This window comes from Populus trichocarpa, chromosome 18 (assembly GCF_000002775.5).
Source record: "Populus trichocarpa isolate Nisqually-1 chromosome 18, P.trichocarpa_v4.1, whole genome shotgun sequence".
In the NCBI taxonomy this organism is placed as follows: domain Eukaryota; kingdom Viridiplantae; phylum Streptophyta; class Magnoliopsida; order Malpighiales; family Salicaceae; genus Populus; species Populus trichocarpa.
Window position 1 is genome coordinate 2270451 of NC_037302.2, and position 27577 is coordinate 2298027.

Below are 27577 nucleotides of genomic sequence, written 5' to 3' on the forward strand. Positions count from 1 at the left end.
TTAGAATTATTGATAGATGGAGCAAGCGAGACTGGCCACAATTGGTCCTCAATTATAATGGAATGCCCTTACCCATTGTACAGTCTCCATACAGATCCTCTGCGGCTGAAAATTCAAGGAATTAAAGAAGATAAAATGTAGTGGCATACTAGGATTTTACTAGCGCCACAAATATCCGAATCACTCAATTAGCCTCTGGATTTTACCTGGTTTATAAAATGAAAGTGAAGTCAGGTTTTAATTCACACTAGACAAGAAGGAATCAGCGTAATCACATCGCGTGGACGAAAAGGCCGTGATTTTAATCATTAATCAGCACAACGCTTGCAAATTCAGGATATAGAGCAACACTAAGAGCATCCTACAGACATCAATCAGCAGTATAAAACTGTAGGTACGAGGATGGAATGCACAAAGCTAGACACCCCCTGGAAAATGATGAAATGAGCAACTCACAAACAGGTCAGGCATAGACCTGAAACCATTCAATTTATACTCATACAAGTCAAAGGACATAAATCCATATCCTTGAAACCATATAATCAAAGCCTCTCACTCCAACAATGACAATGCCCCTTCTATTCTTTATTCAAATGCATCATCGTCATCATCTGGAAGAGGTTGACTAGCAGCAGCAGCAAGTTCAGCCTCATGCCTGTGGAAATTACAGGCATCAAGAACAAATGTTAAAAACTAAACTGGTGGTATCTACCAAAATGACAGAATAGAAAGAGACCAGAAAAATAGCATGGATGGTTTGCTATATCATCTGTTTAAAGATAAAGAATCAAACAAGCCTCTTGTACACTTGCGGCGCTATATGGATTCATTTTCATTAAATTTGAGAAATTCTGTTTTTCTCCCTTTTGTGTGTAATTGTGTATGCGTGTGTATAAACAACGCACAGAATATGCATGCAGATTTGTAAAGATCCATGGACTAAAGAGAGTAACAGGCTAACAAAGAATAGCTAATCTAAACAAAACAAAACACTTACTGTGCTTGGGCTACAAGGTCGATAGGCACTTCTGGGGGAGCCAAGGCAGGAGTCTCAACAAAATGCAAGTTAGGATCCCTGCAGTCACAAACCAATTCAAAAAACTATCGCTTGGGGTCCACAGAAATTGCAAGAGTTAAAGCATTCTGATTGAAAAGATTATCCTTTACCCAGCAAGTTTTCTGGCAAGGTACAAGAATGGCTTCTCAAAATTATAATTGCTCTTAGCTGAAATCTCATAGTATTGCAGGTTCTTCTTCCTGTGAAACGTAACCTGCTTTGCCTTCACCTGCCTGTTCTTCACATCCACCTTGTTTCCACAAAGAACAATTGGAATGTTTTCACAGACCCTGAAGATTATGCAACAGAAAGTGATACAAATGTATTTAAATAAATCAGCTTGACAAAAAGAATTGAAATTAATAGATCATGAACAAAGAACTCAACACACCTGCAAAGATCCCTGTGCCATGTAGGGACATTCTTGTATGTCAACCGAGCAGTGACATCAAACATGATGATAGCACAATTACCATGGATGCTGCACCATAAATTCAATTGCAAAGCAGTTAGTGACTCCAAGATACCAAGAAACAAAATTACAGTAGGATATGGTTCAGGATCAGGAAATATAAAAGTATACCATCCAAAGATAAGGGTTGTTAAAATCCAGAATACACCTTCAAGGCATATAAACTAGTCCATTAATCACACTTGAATTTAACATAATCAATTAAGTCAAGAAACAGCCAAAATCTAACGGCTGTAAACAGAAATGTATTCAGATATTCAATTGCTCACAAAACAACAAAGTGAGACCAGGACATCACGCAGAATCTGTTAACAACCAAGATCCTAAAACCTACTATACAACTATTACACAAGCAGTAGTCTTGTAGACAAATCCCCCATATAAATAAAATTGATCACAAACAACCTTTGCACTCTTCATGTTTTTCATAAAATAACATCTCACAATCTATATAACACAAGCAGTAATCTTGTAGACAAATCCCCCATATAAATGAAATTGATCCAAAAACATTTTTTGCATTCTTCATGTTTTCCATAAAATAACATCTCGCAATCAGCACATCAAATTTCACATTGAATATCAAGAAAGATAAAATCTTACAATAAATCACTTACTAGTATCCATCTCGAAGACCACCAAACTTCTCTTGACCAGCTGTATCCCAGCAATAGAATCTAATTTTGCCACAGTTAGTGAAGAAATCCAAGGGGTGCACTTCCACACCAATAGTTGCTGTATTCATCACAAAAACATCAACCAATCAATAAACAAAAAAGAACTAAAACATAAGATTATTCAAACAATAACAAACAAAATACATATTAACTTACGCTCGTATTTCTTCTCGAACTCTCCGGTAAGATGCCTCTTAACGAATGTGGTCTTTCCTACAATTCAAAACCACCCAGATGCCACAAGTCAGAACCCAAAACAAATGAACATTAAAAATCAAAACCCCAAAATAACAATTTTCACAAACAAACATTCTCTTCATGTTATCAAATACCCAGAAGCTAAAAACTAAAACCCATGTTTTATATCGAGAAAATCAAAACCCCAAATTGCAAACAACTGAAAAATTCAATCTTTTAATGAAAAAGCCAACTTTCCTTTTGAAGGAAAAATCAAAATGCCAAAGAAAATCACTACAAATCAACACAAAACACAAAAACCAGATAAAAAAACCCGAGAAAGATTTAACCGCACAGAGCTTTGACGAAGATAAATTTATACCTGTACCACCATCACCAACAATTACAAGCTTGAAGCTTGGATAATCAACAGTTTGCTGATTCGGCAAAGCCTAAAAATAACCAAAACCCAATAAATAATATCAGTAACAAATCAATAAGATAACTAGAGATCGCAATTAGATCTAATTAAAGAAATGAACGATAAACACTCACCATTTTGGGTTAATTTTTCAAAATAGCGAAGCTCGAGAGACAGAGAGAGAGATTAAAGAGGCTGTTCTTAAAATGATTTTATAGAGAGAGGTTTTAAGGAGATCTTGTGCGGTAAGGTTCAGGGAATTGGAAGATCTGGAACGTTGGTGAACGTGGGCTTCGTTACGTGGAGGGTGGATATTTATTCAAAGAGTGACGTGTGTGTAGAGGATGGAAGCTATGTAGGTTTTCAAAATTCAAACTGGTTCAGGTGGCTTAAGTTTGACGCACGAATCTAGACCGTCCGATTTTTGGGAATCTAGGGTTTGATCGCTTGACGTGTGCGTCATGTATTGGAATTATGCTTATTGTGTTCAGATTTTTTTTTAGTTTTAGATGTGATAAATTAATAATTTTAATTAAATAATATTTTAATATTTAATGGAGGAATGAATATATTAAATTATTACAACCTAAAGATAACATATTTTATCCCATTTAATATATAAATTAATAATTTTATATATATCAAAATTATATATATACATGACTCTATTAAAAGATTTTTATAAAATATAACTCCAACATTACTTTATTTTTAAAAAAAGTGATATCTATCTCATTTCTAAAAATTGATAAGTTCTGGTATAATATTTTTGTATTGTAAGAGAAAATTATACGATGTGATTTTTGGTGTAAGTGTATCTTTGCATTGTTGGGTTTCTTAAAACACATACACGTAGCGAAAATAATAAATTTAAATTATTTTCAAAAGTCCTAAGAATCCCGTTAGATAGACCTAAAGTTTTTTAGGGTTTATGTGAATATTACCTAAAGATCTGATGTTCTTTTTTGTTTTGAATATTTGTTTCAAGGCTAGGTTGTCGCAAATTATAAGTTGTCCAAGTGTTTGACCTCCAATGATAATTCACACAAACCACCAGTGAAAAATCTTTTAAACTCTTTTATGGGAAAGGGATTGCTATACAACCTATCCTTGAAACAAATATCTAGGGAGTAAGTGCAAGGTATTCATGTTTAAATGTCATTCATATGATACAAGAAGAGGAATTAGAATGCATCGTTCAAATGGTTTGGTTGAAATCAAGCATACTTCTCAACTATATGGAAATGAAGATTTTGTGCTAGCGCAACAATGTCAACAAGTCTACTATACATGTTCACCTGATAATAAATATTCTGAATGGTGGATGGTTATTAAGACAACTACTAGAAGTCGTGACATGTGTGAATTTATTGAAGATGATAACAATATGAAATCATTTGATGTCGCTTAGTCAAATGATATTTCTCAACCATGTCGTGTCCTTTCTAACCAGACACTTGATGATCCAAATATATTTGTTGAAACATCATATTATACAGAAATCAATCATTATGAATTGCTTCAGTTACATGCAAATTCGGTAGAAGCTGAAAGGGTTTCAGAAGAAGAATTTGATGATGATGTTAATGATGATTACGATGATGTGATTATGAGTGATGATAATGATGAGCAGCATGATGATGATTTATTGTAAAATTTATTTTTTATTTATTGTATTTGGACTTATTTTTAAGTAATGTAAGTTGTGTTTGTATTAATGGTATTAATTAAAAATAATTATTTTGTTCCTTTTTATTTTCTTATTGTTTTAATTAGTGCATATTCAATAATTAAAAATAATTTAGTTATATTTATTCTATAATGTTTATTATTGATGTTAATTTTTTTATTCTATTTTAGGTATCTAGCATGCCTCGACGTGATTCTATATTAGATTCCAAGAGTAATAAGACCACTTCATCTAGATCAAATGGCCCCTCATCCGGGCTAAATAGCCAAGCATCCATTTCTCATCAACCTATTCATCATGAGTTGCATGATTGCTATAATCTTACTTTGAGTACACATCATACTTAACAAGATTATGAGAGAAGGGATGATTATCAATCGTACGAGGGTTCTCACTTTCAAGATTTACTTCAAACTCAAGAAGGTTTCCCTCGAGATCACCCATATACTTTGGAGGATTTAATGTTGATGATGGTTATTATGATTGGAGGGGCAAGGTTGTTAGGAGATGTGAGAGAGTTGAGGAAGATAGAGGAGAACACTATGAGAGAGTAGATAGTGATAATGATGATAATGATGAAGATAAGGGAGATAATGTCAATGCAAAAGGATTAGGTGATGAGGGAGACAATTGTAATGTTAGAGATTCAGAGGATTGAGATGACGTCCCATCAATCCACGATTCAACATCTTCTTCATTGCATCACGAGCAAAGAGTTCAAAAGGAGGGTTTTCACACACATAAAGATCCAATTACAAAAAAAAAAAGAGCTTCATTATGGAACAATAGAGCAAGTTGAAATTTATAAGATTATTGTGCTTTATAATTATTTTTTAAGCTTCATTATTTTTATGAATCTTTGTCATTTTTTAAGTTTCAATAACTCATCGTATGAGCGTGAGATTGAATTTATTTTGAGGTCAAATTTTAAAGGAGCATGACATAATTGGGAAAGAGTTGACTCAACTTATAAGGATGAACTCTTTAAAGAGTTTAAGGTATGTGATTACACATTTGTATTTTAATTTTAGATATAATTATGTGTTAATGAAATCAACTAGCATTGTAGGACTGGAAATATGTAATAGGTAACTATTTTGCCAGGAGGATGCAAAAATCTATATATAATAAAAATAGGCTATTGTAAAGCCATAAAGAAACATGAGACTTAAGACTTAAATTCAAGAAACAATAGGTTTGAACTTTCATTATTTGTCCCCATTTACTATAGAGGTTTAAAACATGATTGCCTTTTGCTTTGGTGATGCGTTTCTTGTTAATACATGTAGCAATTGTTGATGGCATTCCTTCGTAAAGATACGAGTTAAGTTACCATGAAAGTTCTGTAATTGTTTGAATCTGAGATTCGTACAGAGCATCATTACTTATAATTAGATTGCATGACCGTGAACCAATGTCATTCTTTTGGTTCATGATTTTTCTTTTGTTCTTAGTGAGCATTTTTCATCCGAGACTTTTGTTTGGTGTAAGGCTGAATGTTAAGCGATGGTGTATTAATAGAGTTCTTAGTTTGCGTAATTTTTCATTTTAATGACCTTGGTTCATTGAGTCAAACCAACTCATATATATTTTTTTATTTTAAAAAATATTATAATAATAAGAATATAAGACAAATTAAATTCCATTTTATGATGTAGTTAAGAAGTTATTATTTTAACAATATTTTTTGTTCATTTTTTTGGCTACTAGTTGTCTATGCGTTGTAATTATAGAGGTTAGTTAGCAATTATGTTGAGGTTTTTTTGGTAGAAAAAATATACATTTTCTGAGGACGATGAACCAATTGTTTGTAAGATTTGGGAAGATAAGACTAGAATTGCTTTGAACCAGCAGTTGACTCGAGCTCGTAATAGAGCTATGTCAGACAGAAATACCACAAATATTATGGATTTTATTAATAAAGGTTCAATTTGGATAAATAATGACGATTAGAATCAAATGATTAAAGATATTTGGTCAACTCCTGAATTTCAAAGGAGATCAAAATCTGCAAGGAATAATTGGCTAACTGAAACAAATGATAAATTAAGCACTCTTTCTGGAAGTATAGTGTCATTTACATCATATCGAGCTAGCATGATAATATATATATTTTTATTTGTTACAATGGACTTCAAAATTTTGTGTTTATATTTTCTAATTTTTTTTTTGTTGATAGCAAGAAAAAGACATGTGAAAAAGAACCTCTATGGGATGATGTGTTTTCGGTGTTGCATCAGAGTGCCAAGCAACCTGAAACCTTCATAGATAACAAGTCTAAAAAAGTTGTTGTAAGTATTTTTTATATAATTTAATTATTATTTAAAATTAACATGAATTTATTATTATATTTAATTTTAATGTATGAGAATTATAAAAAAAAAGATGATTTCAAGATATGAAACTGATCGGAGAAATCATCATTCATTTGATGGAGTAACTTGGTTTGTGGTTATAAAAGGAGTTACAAAGGATAGATATATTGTGCACCTGGTATTCCAAAATTCATGGTTAGTACGAGTGCTTCATCACAATCCTATATAACGAGTCAACACCTTCAAGTTCATCAATTCACGCATTGAAAGAGCAAATAAAGGAAAGAGATGGTCATATTTTATCACTACAGCAGGAGATGACTTCTATCAAAAAATTTCTTAGTAACATGGGATACCAAGCTTGGGCATCGAATATGAACCAATGTATGTCGGCACCAATGACTTCATCTATGCCATCACATGTGGCTCCATAGATGACGATACTTACGTATCCCTTATCTAATCCAGTATATCGACCTAGGCCTCGACCCCCATATACCGATCTCACCTTATGATGGTCAGCATTGTTTTGGTTTGTTTCCACCACCATCCCCACCATCACTTCTATGATATCACATATTTATTAAATTGTGACTTCTCTGTATTGATGTAAGTTTAACAGGATTTTGAAATTTATTATGATATTTATTTTTATTTCACTTATTATTGTTGATAAAATAATTTCTAGTATTAATTTATGTTCTTTATATATTTTTCTATAATTTTTGAAATATCCACAAATAATTATAAGAAATTCAATAAATGAGAAAAAAATTCATGTTTTAAAAAATAATTATTGGACAAATCAGCAACAAATTTTTCATTGCTAATTAACAACAGATCAACAACGTAATATCTGTTGTTGATCAGCTATGATGATTAGCGATGAAATATTCATTGCTGATTTATACAATTAGCAACTGAATTTCAACAACATATAAATTATTGCTAAAAAATTTAGCAACGGATAATCCATTGCTAAAAAATTAATATCTATTATTTATATTTGACAATATCTATTGCTAATTCCTGATTTTTATCAGCAACATATTTTAAAGAGTGATTGGCAGTGTGGTAGTGGTTACTTTTCAAATAACTTTTTGTGCCGAAATGCATGCCAATGATATTTTTTTATTTTTTAAAAATTATTTTTGATATCAGCACATCAAAATGATCCAAAATATATAAATTATATTAAATTTTAATAACCAAAAAATTTAAATTTTTTGGGAATCGCATTCTTAGTTTCTTCTGACTAGGCAGTTACTAATAGACTCCATTTTCTTAGCAGTGTTCTTTTCTTTAGAATATTCATGGGCTGAGAATTCATCTTTTGAACCTTGCAAGGCCTGAATCGAATCCCTAAACTCCACACTGTTCTGTATATTCCAATATCATACACTGATGTTTCAGGATTCTATAAGAACATCCCGTGTCAAAAACACCCACAACATCAGACTTCACACATCCTCCGGTATCGCTGGAAACCTCACAAACACACACAAAAAAACCCTAGAATTCAATACAAACCCAGCTCCTAGTAACCAGGTTATATCCCAAAGAATTAGGAAGCCAATCACGTTAATCAACAGCCTCATCCTAAACGCCACCATGGCCACCCAAGCATACTGAAGCAGCTGCAGCATCCACCATGGCCACCCAAGCATGCTGAAGCAGCTGCAGCATCCACCACGGCCAGCAATGCCCTCGTCAAGACTTCCAACTGTCGAAACAAGTTGGAAGCCCATTTCCCTTTACTAGGTTATTGAGATTGAAGCTTTGGATCACTCTCAAGATGTAAGCCCATTTCCCATTTCAATTCGTTGTTTAATGAAATGTTCAATGGACCTTGAATTTTCTCGTTAAATCTCCATCTTATGTAACTATATGTAGGCTGCCAGCTACCTAGTTTTTGTTTCTCATCATGTTTTTGTAAGGGAAAAAAATAAAATAAAAAGAGAAAGCTTTCCACCATTGAACTAGCAAAAAAAAACCAACACTTATAGCTTACCCAATTAAGTGTTTGTTTTTAATTTTTTTTTTAAAAAAAACTTTTTAATTTTTTTTAATTTTAAATAAATTTGATATAAAAAATAAATTTTAAAAATAAAATAAATTATTTTAATATATTTTCAAACAAAAATTACCTTTAAAAACAAACATTATCTTCATTTGCACTTGATAATAACTCTAATCAAAGATAATTAACTAAATATTATAATTTTTTATATTTTTTTTACTGCATTCATAAGTAAATAACCGAGTATTAATAAAAAAAAATATCAAATGAGTCTGTTTTCATGGGCTGAGCATAAATAACAATCAACTCTATTTCACTTTTTTTTTTTAAATAATTTTTAATTGAAAATATATTATTTTAATATTTTTTATTTTTAATATTAATATATTAAAATATAAAATAGGGATGATACTTTTCAACTTGTTTCAATTTTTATGAAAAAAAAGAACTAAATTAAATTTTTTTTTAAAAAAAACTGAAACCAGTTCAAACCGACTGGTTTCGGTTTGATTTTTTTAGAATAAAAACCGGTTCAAATCGGTTTGAATTGATTTTTTTGGTTTGGCTCGGTTTTTTCGGTTTAGGTTCGGTTTGGTTTTTTCGGTTTCAGACTTATAAAACCGAAACCAAACCAATTGATTTTTTTAAAATTCTAATCAGTTTAATCTGTTTTTTTCACGGTTTAGTTTTTTCAGTTATTTTTTTCTGGTTTTTTTAATTTAATCAGTTTTTTAATTTTTTTACTCACGTGAAAACAATAATTTATTATTTTTTTAAATAAAAAATAATTTAAAAATTACTTTTAAAAAAGGTCATGTCGAACGGGCAAAATGTGAAGCTGAACAACACCTATGGTTCAGCAGCGTTTAGCGGCAGCTTTAAGCCAAGTTAATCTCCACTCCCTCGATCAACACCGTCTAAAAAGAGCCCACAAATACCAACGTCCCAGATCTTTCTACTCTCTCCTCCTTACAAAAAAGCCCCTTTAGCCCTCACAAGAAGCCTTCTAAAATTCAAATCCAATAGTAGTAGTAGCGGTAGCTCTCTCTGTTTCAATTCCAAGTCTTAAAACTCAAATGGTGAGCAAGTAAAGCCCATGTTTTCACTTCTCATTTTCTATATTGCAATAATCTCAAGATTTCTTTTTTATTTTCTTTTTGATGATTTTTTTTTGGTAATTTGTGTAGGCTTTGCCGAATCAACAAACTGTTGATTATCCAAGCTTCAAGCTTGTGATTGTTGGCGATGGTGGTACAGGTATGTATGTATATCTCTTTTTGAGATTCTGTTTTGGTTAAATTTGTCATTTTTTTGTGATTTTTGAAGTTTGTTGATCTGGATTAGTTGATTTGTATTGATTCTTGGTGTTTTTTGGACTTGGTTTTGATTTTCTTCTTCTGGGTAGAAGATGAGATATATTTGTGAAAAAGGGAATTTGGGTTTTGATTCTTTTTTATTAAAGAATATGGGTATTTGAAAAAGAAAAACAAATTTGTTTTGTGGGAAGGGATTCAGGGTTTTGGTTTTTGATGGGTTTTTGATTTAGGGTGTTGATTTTATTTTATTTTATTAAGAGCATAGGGGGGTTTTGATTTTTGTCATCTGGGTGTTTGCTCAATGCAGGGAAAACAACATTTGTGAAAAGGCATCTGACTGGCGAGTTCGAGAAGAAATATGAGCGTAAGTTTTAACTTTTGTTATTTTGATTGATTCTTGTGTGCTTGTCTTAGTTGGTTTTGTAGTGCGCTAGTTATTAATTTATTTACATATTTTTGGTGAATACAGCAACTATTGGTGTGGAAGTTCATCCTTTGGATTTCTTCACTAACTGTGGTAAAATTAGATTCTATTGCTGGGATACAGCCGGTCAAGAGAAGTTTGGTGGTCTTAGAGATGGATACTAGTAAGTGATTGTTTGTTTCAATTCTAGATTTTTGTAAACAAAGTGTATGGGTGTCAGCTATCGGGATTTATGCAACGAGGATGATTTGGTGCTTAATTGCAAGATTTTATCTTTTTAGATATCCCATGTGTAATCTTTTGTGCTGATTGTGTGGTGTTAATTTATGAAAAAGATGAAGAATGCAAGTTTTTATTTTTTTTTCTGCCGGTTTTTTTTATGGGGGATTTGTCTTCAAGGTTATTGTTCATGTTATTGTTATATTCTAGGTTTTAGGATCTTGGTTGATGTCACAGATTCTGAGTGATGTCTTAGTTTCACTTTGTTGTTTTACACACCTGAATATCTGAACAACATTTCTCTTTACATCAGTAGATCTAGTTTGTCTTGGGTGAATTGATTAGTCTAAACCTTTTTTAAGCATGGATTAATGGATTAGTTTATATGCCTAGAGGGTTTATTCTGGATTTTAGCAAACCTTTATCTTTGTACTAGGTTCTTTTCTATTTCCTGACCCTCTCTATAATTTTGTTTCTTGGTATGTTGAAGTGACTAACTGCATTACGATTGTACCTATGGTGCAGCATCCATGGTAACTGTGCTATAATCATGTTTGATGTTACTGCTCGGTTGACATACAAGAATGTTCCTACATGGCATAGGGATCTTTGCAGGTGTGTTAGAGTTCTTTGTTCTGATCTGAAATTAAATTCAATTCTTATTGTCAAGCTCATCTAATACATTTTTTTATCACTATCTGCTGTCTACTCTTCAGGGTCTGCGAAAACATTCCTATTGTTCTTTGCGGAAACAAGGTGGATGTAAAGAACAGGCAGGTGAAGGCAAAGCAGGTTACCTTTCACAGGAAGAAGAACCTGCAATACTATGAGATTTCAGCTAAGAGCAACTATAATTTTGAGAAGCCATTCTTGTACCTTGCTAGAAAACTTGCTGGGTAAAAAATTATCATAATTTCAATCTGAATGCTTTCAACCCTTTGTAATTTCTGTTGACGCGAAGTGATGCTATTTGGGATTGTTTGTGACTGTAGGGATCCTAACTTGCATTTTGTTGAGACTCCAGCCTTGGCTCCCCCAGAAGTGCCTATCGATCTTGTAGCACAAGCACAGTAAGTATTTTGTTCTGTTTAAGATTAGCCATCCTTTATCAGTCTTTTGCTCTCTAATCTCCATGGATATTTACAAATCTGCTTGTACATGATGTGCATTGTTTATAAAAGAACCCATAAGAAAGGAATTTCTCAGATTTAATAAAAATTAACTTATGTTACACAATCAATGTGTTTGTGTTGAGCAAGTGTACAAGAGGTCTGTTGGATTCTTTTTCTGTAAATAGTTGATACAGCAAATCATCCACGTCTTTTGTCTCTTTATATCCTGTCATTTATGTTCATATCATCATTTATTTTTTAACATTTGTTCTTTCTCCCTGTACTCTTAACAGGCATGAAGCCGAACTTGCTGCTGCTGCTAGCCAACCTCTTCCAGATGACGATGATGACGCGTTTGAGTAAAAGAATAGAAGAGACATGGTCCTTGTTGGTATCTGAGAGGCTTTGATTGTATGGTTTCGAGGATATGGATTTATGCCCCTAGACTAGTACAAGTATAAACTGAATGATTTCAGGTCCATCACTGACCTGTTCGTTTCGAGTTGCCCATTCATCAATTTGCAGGGGGTGTCTTGCTCTGTTTATACCATCCTTTTTTATGGTACTAATCTATGTAGGATGCTCCTGGTGTTGCTCTGTCCTTGAATTTCTAGCGCTGTGCTGATTAGCTGATTATACCATCCTTTTTTCGTTTTTTTTGCTATGAATTAAAACCAGGGTGACTTCTCATTCATTTTATAGACTAATACAATAAACGAAAACCTAGAGGCTGCAAATGATCTCGTTGTATTGTTACAGTAATTTGGCTTCGCCTATAAGAACCGTTTCAAACGAAATGTGCCTTTTTGAGACAAATGGGCTCGCAAAACAGTGATGCAACCACATTTTAAACACAATAAACTTGATATTTACCAGCTTATCCTCTTCTCTTTTGTTGCTCTTCTCGTTCATTCTTTGCATTCATTTCTCTTTACTGCGCACAACAACCCTACAGGAAACCATTACTGCTAACAACAATTAAAGTGATGGCTGCGTCTCTTTCTACAGGGAAACCATTGAATTATGGGGAAAAAACGAGGGACACAATCCCCATCACCACCATTTCCACAACCAACAAGGATGCGCGCCAGTTACTCAAATTGCCATTGTCAATTTGAGTGAAAACCATGAAGGCATGTATTTTTTTTAAACTTGCATTTTTAGAATATGATAAGTTTTGGTTTATAAAACATGCTACTAATAAAAAAAAGATGTTTTATTAAAAAAAATAAAGTAATAAAGAAATGATATTTTGTCTCCAGAAATATTCTCTCTCTCTCAAACTTAAATTATCGGGATTCTTGTAAATATTTATTTTAAATTTCTTGTGTTTTTATTTATAAACAACAGTGTTAGTAAAAACATTTTTCATCAGAATAAATAAAAAATTGCATAAATAAGATGTAGAGATTTCGACTTAAAAATTACATATTTTTCTCTATAATTTAAACTCTACAAGCTCTTACATATATTTATTTTAATCTTAATTGCACAATTTATATAAGAATTAGCTTTGAAAACCGCCCCGGTCAGTGGGTGTAAAATCTAGTTAACAAAAACAAAAGGAATGGGAAAATCATTGTTCATTTACACCTACTGAACAACAGTGGATTACAATAGTTGTAATTCATACTTTTTTTTAATTAGATTTTTGTTTAAATTTTTTTTGTCAATTTTATTTATTATTATTGAGATAGTTAAGAATTTAACTTTATAATTTATTTCTTTTTATTTTGTCCCGGTAAGATAGAGAATGGATGGTAAGTGATAACCATGCATCTCTCAAATTTACAAAGAAGCCAGCAAGTGGATTGGCTGCCTAGCTAACACAGGGGGTTATTTGAAGCAGGGCACTTCCTCTTTTCTCTCCAGTTTCCTTCCTCATCATGCCTATGGGACTAGCCATAAGAGATGATCAATTGGGGATGGCCTCTAGCAGGATGTGTGGTGACTCTTATTGTTTGAGCCTTTTAGCTGCCTGCAAGTCTTGTTTCTGCCGAGCAGAAAACTGCTCGTCCTGGAATGATATTGATTCATCTTTCAAAAACTATAATCAAATGCTCAAGATTCAAGCATTTCTAGTCCTGTAATGTCAAAGAGCATTGGGAGATGAACATTCACCAAGCATTCATATCAAGAATACTTGAAAAACTTTATTTTATTTTGCTAAAAATAGTACAGAACCTCACTCTCATAAAATCACACTACTACTATAAACTACCCTGATATTAGTAAAATATATACTCTCATTTTTCTTGATATATCATGCTAAAAACTCACCCTTAAAACCCCTTGCCTACCTGTGGTGCCAACGATCTGTTTGGGGCAGCCTCACGCTGAGTATCAGGAATAGGGACTAGCACAGAATCTCTCTGTGTATTGGAATCACTCCAATGAAAGCTCAACTCAGAGTTCGTAGGATGGCTAAAAAATTAATTGTCATTCATATTACTTTCATCCTCTTTAAATACTAATACAGTCTCCAATTTTAACTAGGAAACAATAATAAACTAGGAAAGAATAAAAGACTAGAATTTCAAATCCAACTAGGAAACTAATAAACTAGAAAAGTAATAACAGGAAAGAAACAAATTGCAGCGACTCCTATGTTGATGGAGGCTTTGATCCTGAAGTCGTAGGAAGTCCTGTGTCTTGATTAGCATCAACTGCCAGTCCCCCTGAAGAATTTGACTCTGGCAAGTTTTGACTGGTGTATGCTGTGAACAGGTGTGGATGTCAACGCTTGATCTCTGAAGCTTGCAACCAGACAGAATCTGACTTTGGACGATTCTTCCATTGCACTAAGAACTTATAATAACCTCCTCGCCGAGTGGTAACAAATTGATGGTCAAGAATGACAACAATCTCATCTCGTGGTGTTGTAATCTCTGGAACTCGTGGTACTGGTGTTATGGTTGGCGCTGGTAGTGCGGTAATGTTTTCGACATCACCCTTGAACTCCGTAAGATCTTCAATGTTAAAAATGGGACTAATACCAAAATCTGAAGGCAAAGCAATGACATATGCATTAGAACCCAATTTCTTGGTGACCTGGAAAGGGCCTGCCCTGCGTGCATGTAGCTTAGTAAAGCTCCCTGGAGGAAAACGCTCTGGACGCAAACGAACTAGAACCATATCACCTGTATTAAATTGTCAATCCTTGCGTTTCTCGTGAACGTCTCGCATGTAGCTGGAGAAATCCAGCGCAGCCTCGCTTGGCCTGGGTGGTGATGGTAACGAAATAACATCAAGTGGAGTGTTGTGTCGAAAGCCATGAACAACTTCAAATGGGGTGTAGCCTGTTGAACGATTAACAGAGTTGTTAAAGGCAAATTCAGCGTGCGGAAGCACCATATCCCAGCTGGTCACATGATCCGTGACTAGGCAACGTAATAAATTTCCCAAACTTCTGTTGGTGACCTCAGTCTGGCCATCCGTTTGGGGATGGAAGGCACTAGAGAACATCAATTTTGTTCCGAGTTTTGCCCACAATGTTTTCCAAAAATAACTTACAAACTTGACATCCCTGTCAGACACGATTGAAACTGGGATACCTTGCAGACGAACAACCTCCTGCAGGAATAAGGTAGCAACTCTTGATGCATCGTAAGTTTTGTGGCAGGGGAGGAAATGGGCCATTTTGGAAAAACAGTCAACTACCACCATGATTGAATCATATTACCGCAAAGTTCTTGGCAACCCAAGGACAAAATCCATGCTAAGATGCTGCCATGGTCTGTCTGGGATGGGGAGTGGCGTATAAAGCCCTGCAGGTTGCTTAGTGCCTTTATTTATTTGGCAAACTCGACACCGATCGACCACAGTATGGACGTCCCTCCTCATTCGAGGCCAATAGAAGCGGTCAGCGACAGTAGCAAAAGTTTTATCATGACCGAAGTGGCCAGCGAGGCCCCCGTCATGGAGCTCTGTAATCAAGAATTCCCGAAATGAGCCACGAGGAATGCAAAGCCGTGATTTGTAGAATAGAAATCCATCTCGCAACACATACTCCTTCTCAGCTGAGTTCCCCTGATTAGAAATATTATTCCATACACTACCAAAGTCCTCGTTGCTGGTATATTCGGTTTTTATGCTGTCGAAACCTGCAACATTGGCTGAAAACATGTGTAACAGGTGTGGTCTCCTGCTTAAGGCGTCAGCCACCTTATTTTCTGTCCCTGCTTTATTTCGAATAACAAAATCAAACTGCTGTAAATAATTCATCCAACGAGCATGTCGTGCATTAATTTTGTTTTGGGAATTTAAGTGTTTCAGGGAGTCATGGTCTGTAAAGAGGATAAACTCTCTGTGGATCAAATAAGGGCGCCAATGTTTGAGTGTTTGAATTAAAGCGTAGAATTCCATGTCATATACCGAGTATCGCCGGCGAGTGTCATTAAGCTTCTCACTAAAAAAAGCAATGGGATGGCCCTCCTGACTTAGCACTCCCCCGATTCCCACATGTGATGCGTCACAAGCTACTTCAAAAATTTTGGAGAAATCTGGTAACTTGAGCACTGGTGCGTGTCCCATCTTGTTTTTAATTTCTGTGAATGCTTTGGCAGCTGCCATACTCCATGCAAATTTCTTTTCTTTCAGGCACTCGGTGATTGGGGCCATGATTGTGCTGAAATTGCGAATAAACCGCCGATAGAATGTGGCTAAGCCGTGAAAGCTCTGAACTTCAGATAGATTCTGGGGAGTTGGCCATTGCTGTACAGCTTGTACCTTTGCAGGGTCGGCCTCAACACCTTGATTAGAGATGATAAAACCCAGAAACTTGGCACTTTGCCTCATAAATGAACACTTGGCTTTGTTAATGTAGAGCTGTTCAGCTCTTAGGACCTTCAGAATTTGTTCGACATGGCTTAAATGTTCCTGCATGCTTCGGCTAAAAATTAAGATGTCATCAAAATAAATAACAACGAATTTTCCCAAAAATGGTTTGAGAATTTGCGTCATTACGCGCATGAAGGTGCTTGGTGCGTTGGTTAGTCCGAATGGCATGACTAGCCACTCAAAAAGCCCATCTTTCGTTTTGAATGCTGTCTTCCATTCGTCACCCACCTGGATGCGAATCTGGTGATAACCGCTCCGGAGGTCGATCTTAGTGAAAATAGAGGAGCCATATAATAAATCCAACATATCATCAAGACGAGGAATAGGAAACCGGTACTTCACAGTTATCTTATTAATGGCTCGACTATCGACGCACATCCTCCAACTACCGTCCTTCTTTGGTGTAAGTAAAACCGGGACAGCGCAGGGGTTGAGACTTTCTCGAATGAAACCTTTGTCCAGTAATTGTTGAATTTGACGACTGAGCTCTTCATTCTCTGTTGGGCTCATGCGGTAATGCGGTAAATTAGGCAGGGTTGATCCCGGAATTAGATCAATGGCGTGCTGTACTTCCCTCATTGGGGGTAGTCGGTTTGGAACCTCATCAGACATGATATCCTGAAATTCTTCCAGCATTGCCAAGAACTCTGTTGGAAGATCTGTTGGAATAATGTTTTCCTCCTGCTTCACGTCACGGTTCACTATTAATAGTACCATGTTTTCCGCTTCGATAATTCGAGAAAATTGTCGTATTGTTAAGATTGGGACAACCTCCTTTTTTGTATCAAACTCTGAAATCTGTAGGGGATCCAAAACAAATTTCTTACCTTGGAAATTAAAAGAATAGGTATTAGCATACCCGTCATAGAGAACTCTCCGGTCATAGAGCCACGGACGCCCCAGTAGAATATGACATACAGTCATAGGAATTACATCACACCAGGCTTCGTCAATATATTTTTTCCCCAATGAAAATTTAACCAAGCAACGCTGCTTTACGTGGACAGAATTGGCCTCATTAACCCAGCTAATCCGATAAGGGGTGGGGTGCTTCTCAGTTTTCAGCCCCAAGCGTTCAATGGCAGCTTCAGAGATCACATTCATGCCGCTGTCATTATCAATAATGACATTCAGAGCCCGACCATTATGCTCCATACGAGTGTGAAAAATATTGGTGCGCAACCATTCGGGAGAGGTCTGGAGCTCCTTCCTTGTTCCTGTTAATATTCGATGGATAACGCAGCTGGGTAATTCGGATGCACTCAAGTGTTCTTCGTCACTAAGTCTACTCCCATCAATTTCTTCCTCCTCTGTGTCGTCAACAGTGTCCTCCACTAATAATTCTTTTTCGCAAATAAAGGCTAGTTTCTTATCCATTGTAGGACAAACAACAACATAGTGACCGAAGCCTTTACATTTATAGCATTGTGGTCCTTCGTTAGAGGCTTTGGCTTTTCCTTTATAATCTCCACTGACCCCACTTCTAATTTGATCCCTTTGTGGTGGGAGCCTTTGGGTTGAAGATGTTGAGACAAATTCTGATTTTGAATCCCAGGACATGACTTTTCTCCCGGCAGAAGGTCCTAGTTGTTTCTCAATACGGAGTGCCAACTGATATGCCTCTTCCACGTTGATTAATCGTGCAGTCCACATCTCTTTACGCAGGTCATTGCGTAACCCAGTACGGTATCGGGCTAAAGTTTGCTGCTCAGTTTCCACGACCCTACTACGCACAGTCAGCTCGTGGAAGCGATCTGTAAATTGATCAACACTTAATGAACCTTGTCTGAGTTGCAACATCTCCTCGAACATCATCTGCTCATAGTCAATGGGTAAATATTTTTCTTTCAGTCTCTCTTTCATCTCTTCCCAATTAGAAATTGCTGGTCTACGTGTTCGACGCAATTGTTCCTCTACACTCCCCCACCATGCTCGTGCGTGGCCTTTTAATTTCATCCGAACATAACGAACCTTTCTATCCTCTGAAACAGCAAACCAATCGAAGTAATCCTCGATAGCTGTTAGCCAATTTTCAAAAGCATTGGGTTCTAGTTTTCCAAGAAAATCTGGAACGTCAACCTTCATTCTTTTGGTCAATTCATCAAGAGGTTGATAACCTGTACCATGATTTGTATGTCCTCTGTGCATGTTTCGTCTATGACGCCGAACTCGTGGTTCATGATTCTCAAACTCCTGATTTCCTTCTTCTTCATAAACATCTCCATCACTGTCGCCCAACCTCTCTCTATGTACTACTCTGCGTCCAGAGCGATTAAAGGTTCCATTCTCCTCTCGAGTACAACGCTCCTCCATGAGGTCTAGTCAATGAATAAGTTGTTCCATTACTGTGGCGATCTGGTCAACCTGGTATTGTAGTTGAGGCTGGTCTGTGTCTCGGGTGTTTGGGTCCTGATGGCTTGAGTTTGGGTTTTAGTGGCTGGGGCTTGGGTTGTTTGTGTTATTCGGGTGTTGATTGGGTGGGTTTGAGTTATTTGGGTTTTGGTTGGGTGGGTTTGGGTTGTTCAGGTTTTGGTTGGTTGCCATGGTGTATGAGTTACCACTGCGGGTTACAGGCATGGACGTAGGACACTGTAATGAATGGAACCGGGTAACCACAATTTGCTCTGATACCAATTTGGTGCCAACGATCTATTTGGGGCAGCCTCACGCTGAGTATCAGGAATAGGGACTAGCACAGAATCTCTCTGTGTATTGGAATCACTCCAATGAAAGCTCAACTCAGAGTTCGTAGGATGGCTAAAAAATTAATTGCCATTCATATTACTTTCATCCTCTTTAAATACTAATACAGTCTCCAATTTTAACTAGGAAACAATAATAAACTAGGAAAGAATAAAAGACTAGAATTTCAAATCCAACTAGGAAATTAATAAACTAGAAAAGTAATAACAGGAAAGAAACAAATTGCAGCAACTCCTATGTTGATGGAGGCTTTGATCCTGAAGTCGTAGGAATTCCTGTGTCTTGATTTGCATCAGCCTGCCTCTCTTATATAGCAAAAATATTCATACATAGTATAACCGTGACGGCGAAATTCATACATCCAGCCACTTAAAGACTTGTCAATAACCTTAATTAGCTTTTAATGATTCATGTTCCACGGAGACTCAACAGCTTGATATCATCAATAACAGGTCCACAAAGAGAAGAGAAGTCATCACTCCTCATGGTGTAAAATGTGCTATAGAACATTATTCTTGTTCTAGTAGAAACAGCAACAAACTTGAGCACAGCACGCTTAAATCCACCTTTTCCCTTAGATTCATAAGGAACTTTGAGTGTGTCCTTGCCGGCAAACGCCTCGACAACCATTGACCCTTCACATGAATTGCTGGCATCTCCTACTGCGAATGAGAGGGTATAGGTTTTGCCGATTACGGTACGGGCTACTTGTGCAATGGCGCTTTCTTTGCCTGCTACAAGTTCTACGGCACGTCGTCCTTGAGGCACTGAAAAGTGTTCTACATCTATGTATTTAACAGCTTTAAGGGATTCAACCATCCAGCCAGGGAGTGGAGAGTGCTTATCTTCAATGTTGGGTGGGATTAGGACACCCCAGGTCGTGTTAGGAAACACATATGGACCTTCTTCGAAACCCCCATTTTTCAGTATGTTCTCTGCAAAATATAGCATAAAATCGTAAGTTGTTTAGCATTAACTCAACATTTTGGTGCTTATAGCAGGACACAATAACTAAGAACCATGTTGAGTAACGATTCAAAGTTCAAACAGAAAGGAACAACTGCAATGGGACCCAAGCATCAAGTAGTCATTAAATACAGGGCTCTGCACAGGTCAAGTTGCAATCTGCAGGCTGCAAGTTAAGCATCTTAATGTCTCAAATCCATTGAGTCAAGTTAATTATAGCTAATTACCGCTAGGATTCTTTCATTGACAGAACTACTTGCAGGTTAACATTTTTAGAGCTGAATCCTATACTATTCTCCAATCCTTTTCTCTACTTGGACCATTGTCCTCTTAATAATCTAGTCCTGTTACTTTCCTATACTTGTCCCGTGGTGAAAACGACTAGAAAATAAGTGGTACCAAATTTCTATACTTGAAGGCCAGTCCATAAATATTGTGGGGCAACCGGGGAAGATAGTCCTTGAGTGCCCTGCTACTTACTAAGGGCTAAATATCAAGTTGAGACAGTGTTCTGTAGGTCTCTCAGTGCAGTGGCATTGAGGGACATAATTGAATGAGGACCCATTAACTTCACATCAACAACTTGTCCTATATTTCTGTATCCTTCTTGATGATTGATGCCTAGCAACCCATAAGTCTGATGCATAGAAAATTTACAAGGAACTTACTATTTGTTGGTCTAGGAGGATATAAGGATGTAAATGCCACTGAATCAATAAGTGGACCGCAAGCAGGATCTTCTTCAACTCCAGGATTGTGAATAACAAACTCAACAGGACTGATCAAGGCTTTAAATGCCCAAGCATACGAGTCCCATCCATTGCTACTATACATTGTCTGCATTGGCAACACACCCCATTCAGGAGAAACCGAAATGTTCAATGTTTCCTCTTGAGCGCAAGTTCTAGCTGCACTAAATGTGATGGAATAGTACATTCCCTTTGTAAGATTCAGTCTTTGCTTAATTGATGCCTCATTTCCAAGCCTTATTGCATAGGCTCCTTCTGGCACTACTAGCAACATGTCCCCTTGTTTCTGGCCTGCTTTGATGTACTCCACGAAGCCTGAAATCTCCCATTTTGGTAATGCATAGCGTCCGATCATCTGTGTTCCTTTCATATCCGATTGCTTCGGGCTAAGCTCGAAGTTGCCATTCTCTACTAGCCCTGCATTATGATGAACAAATTCTACTTCTTGAGAAAACTTACTGCAAAAAAACTTAACAGATCATGAGACCATGATGTTCATTTAAGAAAATAAATGTGAAAACATGCAAAAACATAATTCTTTTCAGTACAATGATGGTGGTGGAAAACGGTGGCTCGAACCCAAGGTCTAATTTCTCAAATGGAGTGTGCTTCAACTATCCCTGCTATATACTATCCGACAAAAACATTCTTTGCATTCAACTCATTTTGTAATGTTATATAATTAAATCATAATGATTTTGTAAATACAAAATTCCATGTCTCTCTCATGGCCATCTTAGGTCATGTTCAATTGAATAATATCTAAATTACATGTGAAATCTTAGTAAAAAAAGGGAGTGGGGGAAGCTAGAAAGTAAGAAAAGGAGAGGAGCAAAAAATGAGTAAAATATTTTGGTAAAGGGACGAGTGACGTGTTATAAGCTATAAATAGGAAGGTGGTACGCCTGGTGCTATATACAATTTAAGGATCACGTGCCTCACTGGCTCAGCCTGGAATGCCATGTCCTTTCTGCTTTCTACAAAAGATGAGCTACAGTGGTGCAATTCAAAATGATTCAAAAAAAATAATCTGAAGAAAAGAAAAACTGCCATAAAAGAAAACAATTTTTTTAAAAAATAAAGCTGTACCGTGAAAACAAAAACTGCCATAGATATACTTGAAGCAGAACCAAAGCAGTCAGAAAAAAACCAGTATTTTGATCTATTGAACTTAATGGCGACTCTGTTTTTGAACACCTTCATCACTGCAAGAATCGAAATCTCTAAATTTTGCTGGAACAGACTGTGTGTGGCTAAGCAATTTATAAGGTCAAGAATGGTGAAAAAAGATGAATTGGTACTGATTAATCACTACTCTAGAGACTAGATAATAGCAAACAAGGTGCAAAATATGGCTGTGAGAGACCTAGCTAGAGATTTGTGCACAGTAGACTTTGCCAACTATATTAATTAGGACCAAAATGCTTTGGATGATCCTATCAAGGGACAAAACTATGAAACCAGGTGGGTTTTTGGTGGAACATCATGGTGGGTAGTAGCTACTAGCTAGCCATTGTGTTTAAGGTTGTGAAAACCATGAAGACATATGCAAGTGTCTTCGAGCTCTGAAGCTTACCTTCTATGAAAGAGAAGGCAAAGTGGCAATTAGTGGCAAACAGCAGCACCGACAACAACACGGCGGCTCCTCTCATTTCAAGTCCTTTACAATTTCTTGTCCAAGGGAAAGACAGAGAGGAGGAGGAGGAGGAGGAGGAGAAGGCATGTAGTGCGAAGGAGGGAGAGAGCATGAGCTTATATGCATGCCGTGAGGCAAAAAAGCCCTTGGATTTGAAAGAAATAGCAAGACTGACATCATGATGGCATGCATCTTCACTTGGCATTTTCTAATGACGAGATCATACATACTTTTGAATTGTTTTATGATAATGAAACCAGAATCTTGACGTGTCTTTTGGTAGAAGATGAAGACAGATGCTGTTCATGGTCACATGATTTCCCTTCCCATAGCTTGTGCAAGCCAAGACATGTCCACCTTTTAGGTAAATGTTGTTGGAGGGTATCTTCGTCCTGTAATTTATCATGGGAAAATAGATGACTATAATTTCTTTTAATTCACAGTATATGAGTGTAGAAAATCCATGAATTAATTATGGAAAATTGTATTTTTACTATATAAAGATTAATCCAAATTAAAACCAATATCTCAACCATTAGAAAAACTAAGTGAATGTCTTAATATATGAAATAAATATCCCGTCGTAGAATTTAATAATGATAAATGCGTTTGAATTTCTGAAGGGTTTGTAGTTTAATTTGATGGTCAAAAGTGATCAAAACCCATATCTTTAAATGAATAATATTTAATAATATATTTATAAGAACAGTTTCACGATAACATGAAATATAATCGGTTATGAAAAATGGGAATGAATTGGGTTTGTCATTAGTCAATTAAATAAAAAAATAGTTAGTCTTTTTTTTTTTTTTTTTTTGTCGATGGAGAAGATTTGGTTTCCGGAAAACCACTTTTCAAACTTTTCTATATTTATTTGTCATTAGAAAAATTAATCAACGGAAAATATTTTTCAGTAAAAAAAAAATTTAGCTTCGTTTTTAGGAAAGTGTTTTTTTTTTATTTTGGGCGGAAAACACTTTCCGGAAGTTGTGAAAAATTTAGAAATATCATATTATTTGCTGATTATATCAAATTTAGCCCTCAAACTTTTGATATATATATATATATATTGTTTTGAATATTTGTTTTTCAATTTCATTCCTTAGAATTTAATTTTTATATTAACTTTTATCCTCATTTTTATAATTGTTATTTGCTTTTCCCTTATCATTTTTTAATTGAAATTTTTTATCTATCAAATTTGGTTCTCATTCTTTTGATTGTTACTTATTTTATTTGAAATAATTTATGAAATGTTAATTATTATTATTTTAATTTCTTAATCTTTCAATTTTTTATTTTTTAGATTTGATCTCTATTATTTTGATTATTATTTATTTTATTTGAGATAATTTATGAAATTATATATATTTTTTCAATTTCATTTTCATTTTCATTCAACTTTTTAATTTGTAAGATTTGTTCCTCATTATTTTAATAAACTTGAAAAAAAAATAATACATTAATAAGTTATTTTCCAGCTCATTTTCCATGATATAACCAAACACTGGAAAGTGTTTTCCAACTTATTTTCTATTACATTATCAGACATTGGAAAATAATTTACTTTTTTAGAATTCACTTTTTTTTAAAAACTACTTTTCAGCAAACAAACAGGGCCTAAATAAGCACAGCACGTGCTCTATAGAGTTTAATTAGTATGGTTTCTTATTCTCATGGATAATATTTTAAGATGAATAATATTTTATGAGAAGGGGTATAGTAATTAATTTAATGTTAAAAAATAAAATTGAGATTAAAAAAAGTTAATTAAAAAAAAACTCAAGTCAATTAAATTAATCAGTCAAATCCACGGTCGGATTTATAAGACTGAGATAACCTTATTAAAAAAAATTATAAAGCTCATTCTTAAATAAATCTAATATTGAAAAATAAAACATGAATTAGAAAAAAAATACTATTAAGGTGAATAATATTTTATAAGAAGAGGTATGGTAAAATCCCAATTCTTTTTATTTTTATTTTTTTTGTTAATATTTAGGATATCTTTCAAATATTAAAACAAAGTTTATTTTTATAATCCAACATAAAACAAACCAGGAGTTTCTAGTAAATTGATATTTAAATGATAATGATTACAAAAAAGTATGTTAACTTTTTTAATCAAGAGACCAATCCTTTGACGTTATAAATATTAAATTAGGATATATTTTATTGCTTTTTCGTGTGGCTTGTCATTAATTTTTGGCTTTGACATAATTGTGAGATGTAAACAAGTAACCTAGTGCCATGTGACCAATCTAAGTCTTCTCCAATTTCTTTATATATATATATATATATATATATATATATATATATATATATATATATATATATATATATTCTTGCAATTTTTCCCATTCTTAATCAACTCAAATGTCTCCCTTGTTCTTATGAATGATGGCGGGTTTTGTCTCTTCTGTCAACTTTTCTTCATATTGCAATATTTTTATGCTTTAAAACCTTGATATTGAACGTTTTTAACCTAGAATAGAGTTTTGTCATGTACAAACCAGATTCTTGAATTTTTTTTATTAACGTGGTTATCTGAATCAATTTATGTGGATTTCGATTAATTTTACGGGCTTTAAAATTAATGGTTATGTAAGTCTCTAGTAGTTTTAAAGGGACTCATCGTAATTATTAGAAAACAAATCTAAAATCTGACTAGTTGAGTTACTTATTATTCTAGGATTTTTAATTTATTAGAGAGAGAAAGAGAGAGAGAGAGATGATTTTTAATTTATCTATACAAAAAGAAGGCAAAAGAGAATGTCGTTTGATCAATCACACCATTTTTTTCACATAACAATGCTCGAAAACATGCTTCCTCTTGTCTCTTACCATTCTTCAAATACCGAAGGTAAAAACTTCACAAAAATCAACAAAGATCCTCCATAAATGCGTAATGCCCTAAGCCCAAAAGACCAAAAACCCCTAGGATGCAAACAAAGAGGTGCCTGTAGAATTAAAAAGATGATCCATGTTTAAAGGAGTGAAAGAAACATGCCATGAGGAAGAGGGCCAGGTGATCAGGAGTCGAGGGACCCGGCGGAAGAGGGGCAAGGGTAAACAAGAAGAACAGAGGGCATGTGTGCCTTTTAACTTGAAAAAATAATAATAACGCATGAGAGTAGGCCTTACTTCAATTTCAGACTCATCTATTCCTTGATCATCTTCATGTGGACGACCGTGCTCGGGCCGCAGGTCTTGAGGGACCGCTGTCCTCTGCCCTTTTGGATATCTTTTCCTTTCCTCTGTATATGGTCCAAAATTCAGATCTATGTAGTTTGTGTTGAATTTTAGGGATATGCCCTAATTTCTGGTTGTTACTAACATCCTTCCTATGTATTATTCTGTGATCTGGAGTGTCTGCATTTGGTTGTTCAAGGTTTATGGTCTTGTCGGCTGGTTTGGGTATCGACAAATTAAAGAAAAAACAAAATAATATCCCTCTTTTTTTTTTTTTTTAACCTACCATTCCAATAATATACCAGTCTGATCTTAGTCGAGTTTCATTTTAAATTATTTTTCTTTACATTGATTTAAAAATTTATCTGCTATCTAGTTAACTTAATCAAACCAAATTTAAACTAAATTAGAGATTTATAAAAAAGTTAAAACAAAATAGTTTTACATAAAAATAATAAATTTAATCCGACTCGAGAACTCGTAAGTTAACTCAACAATTCAACAACCCAAATCCTAAAGAAACGGGTCAGAAAACTATAGAAACTAGCTAGTTCATGTATCAAAAACTTCAGAGTTATGCACTGAACAGTTATGGTGTTGCATGACAGCTTAAGATATTCAATTCATTGAACCTGATTTCATTTTTGGTGTTAGAGTCCCAAAGTTTGGATACAAATGCTCTTATCATCATATAAGCTGCTGCAATGATCCCTTCTCTCTCTGTGTTTTTGTTCTTGCTTCAGATTGTAAGGATAGGCCTGCTAGCTGCAATGCGCAGAATGACTTGAATCAATGGATCCAAAACTGTCAATGTGAAGTTTTAAGTTCATGTTCTCTGATTTGCATGGGACAAGCCTCGGAACTTCTACCCTTGTGAGAAGCATCCAAATATGGCTGAATAAACAGCAGAATATAAAATTAAATAGCTACATTATTATTATTATTATTATTATTATTCCTTACCATGCATCTCTTATATATATAGTTGATTACCATTGCAAGGATCCCACAGCCAAATATTCAATGAATTTTGCCCTTTGAAGTGCCGACATATGCCCTCCCCTTATCTTAAATAATTGCAAGAAATAATTTCAAGCATTGTTGACCTCTTACCGTCTTGTTTTTATTGTCACATATTTTTTTAGTATTTTTAATATTTTTAATGTGTTAATATTATAAATAAAATAATTATTTTAATATATTTTTAAATAAAAAATTATTTTAAAAATCATTATAATACTAACACATATGTTAAAGTGATTTTTGCTTGAAAATATATTAAAATAATAATTTTTTATTTTTAAAATTTATTTTTTGACATAGAAATCAAATTAATTTTAAAAAATGGTTAAAAAATAAAAAAAAATAAAAATACTGTTCACGATTAACAAGGTTGTCACCCAAATCACATCCATATATTTTTTTTTTCCTTAATTGTGATGAAGTGACACTTAAAAGTGCTTTGTGCATATTGGATTTTAGTGCCAAAAGGGTACACAGAAATCCTATTGAAAACTCTTCCCACCTGACTTGAACATTAGTTTAGAAACTAATTTGCTATTTAATTAAATATATGAAGAATTATTTTTATT

The 27577-nt window shown here is 34.6% G+C and overlaps 3 protein-coding genes across 3 annotated transcripts; 1 reads left to right on the forward strand and 2 right to left on the reverse strand.

The window, feature by feature from the left end:
• Window positions 1-281: 281 nt before the first annotated feature.
• Window positions 282-3091, reverse strand: LOC7459012 (GTP-binding nuclear protein Ran-3). Its single transcript, XM_002324810.4, has 8 exons — window positions 2939-3091; window positions 2766-2835; window positions 2363-2419; window positions 2147-2264; window positions 1449-1538; window positions 1168-1347; window positions 998-1075; window positions 282-655 (listed from the first exon to the last, which is right to left on the reverse strand). The coding sequence occupies exons 1-8, from the start codon at window positions 2939-2941 to the stop codon at window positions 586-588; spliced, it is 666 nt and encodes a 221-aa protein (XP_002324846.1). The 5' UTR covers window positions 2942-3091; the 3' UTR covers window positions 282-585.
• A 6619-nt stretch (window positions 3092-9710) lies between these two features.
• LOC7462975 (GTP-binding nuclear protein Ran-3) lies at window positions 9711-12594 on the forward strand. Its single transcript, XM_002324245.4, has 8 exons — window positions 9711-9908; window positions 10017-10086; window positions 10453-10509; window positions 10615-10732; window positions 11314-11403; window positions 11505-11684; window positions 11781-11858; window positions 12194-12594. Exons 1-8 carry the CDS (start codon window positions 9906-9908, stop codon window positions 12261-12263), a joined length of 666 nt encoding a protein of 221 aa, XP_002324281.1. The 5' UTR covers window positions 9711-9905; the 3' UTR covers window positions 12264-12594.
• A 6899-nt stretch (window positions 12595-19493) lies between these two features.
• On the reverse strand, window positions 19494-22901 carry LOC7459011 (protein DUF642 L-GALACTONO-1,4-LACTONE-RESPONSIVE GENE 2). The gene is made up of 3 exons (XM_002324244.4): window positions 22734-22901; window positions 21077-21574; window positions 19494-20377 (listed from the first exon to the last, which is right to left on the reverse strand). Exons 1-3 carry the CDS (start codon window positions 22807-22809, stop codon window positions 19851-19853), a joined length of 1101 nt encoding a protein of 366 aa, XP_002324280.3. The 5' UTR covers window positions 22810-22901; the 3' UTR covers window positions 19494-19850.
• Window positions 22902-27577: the final 4676 nt, after the last annotated feature.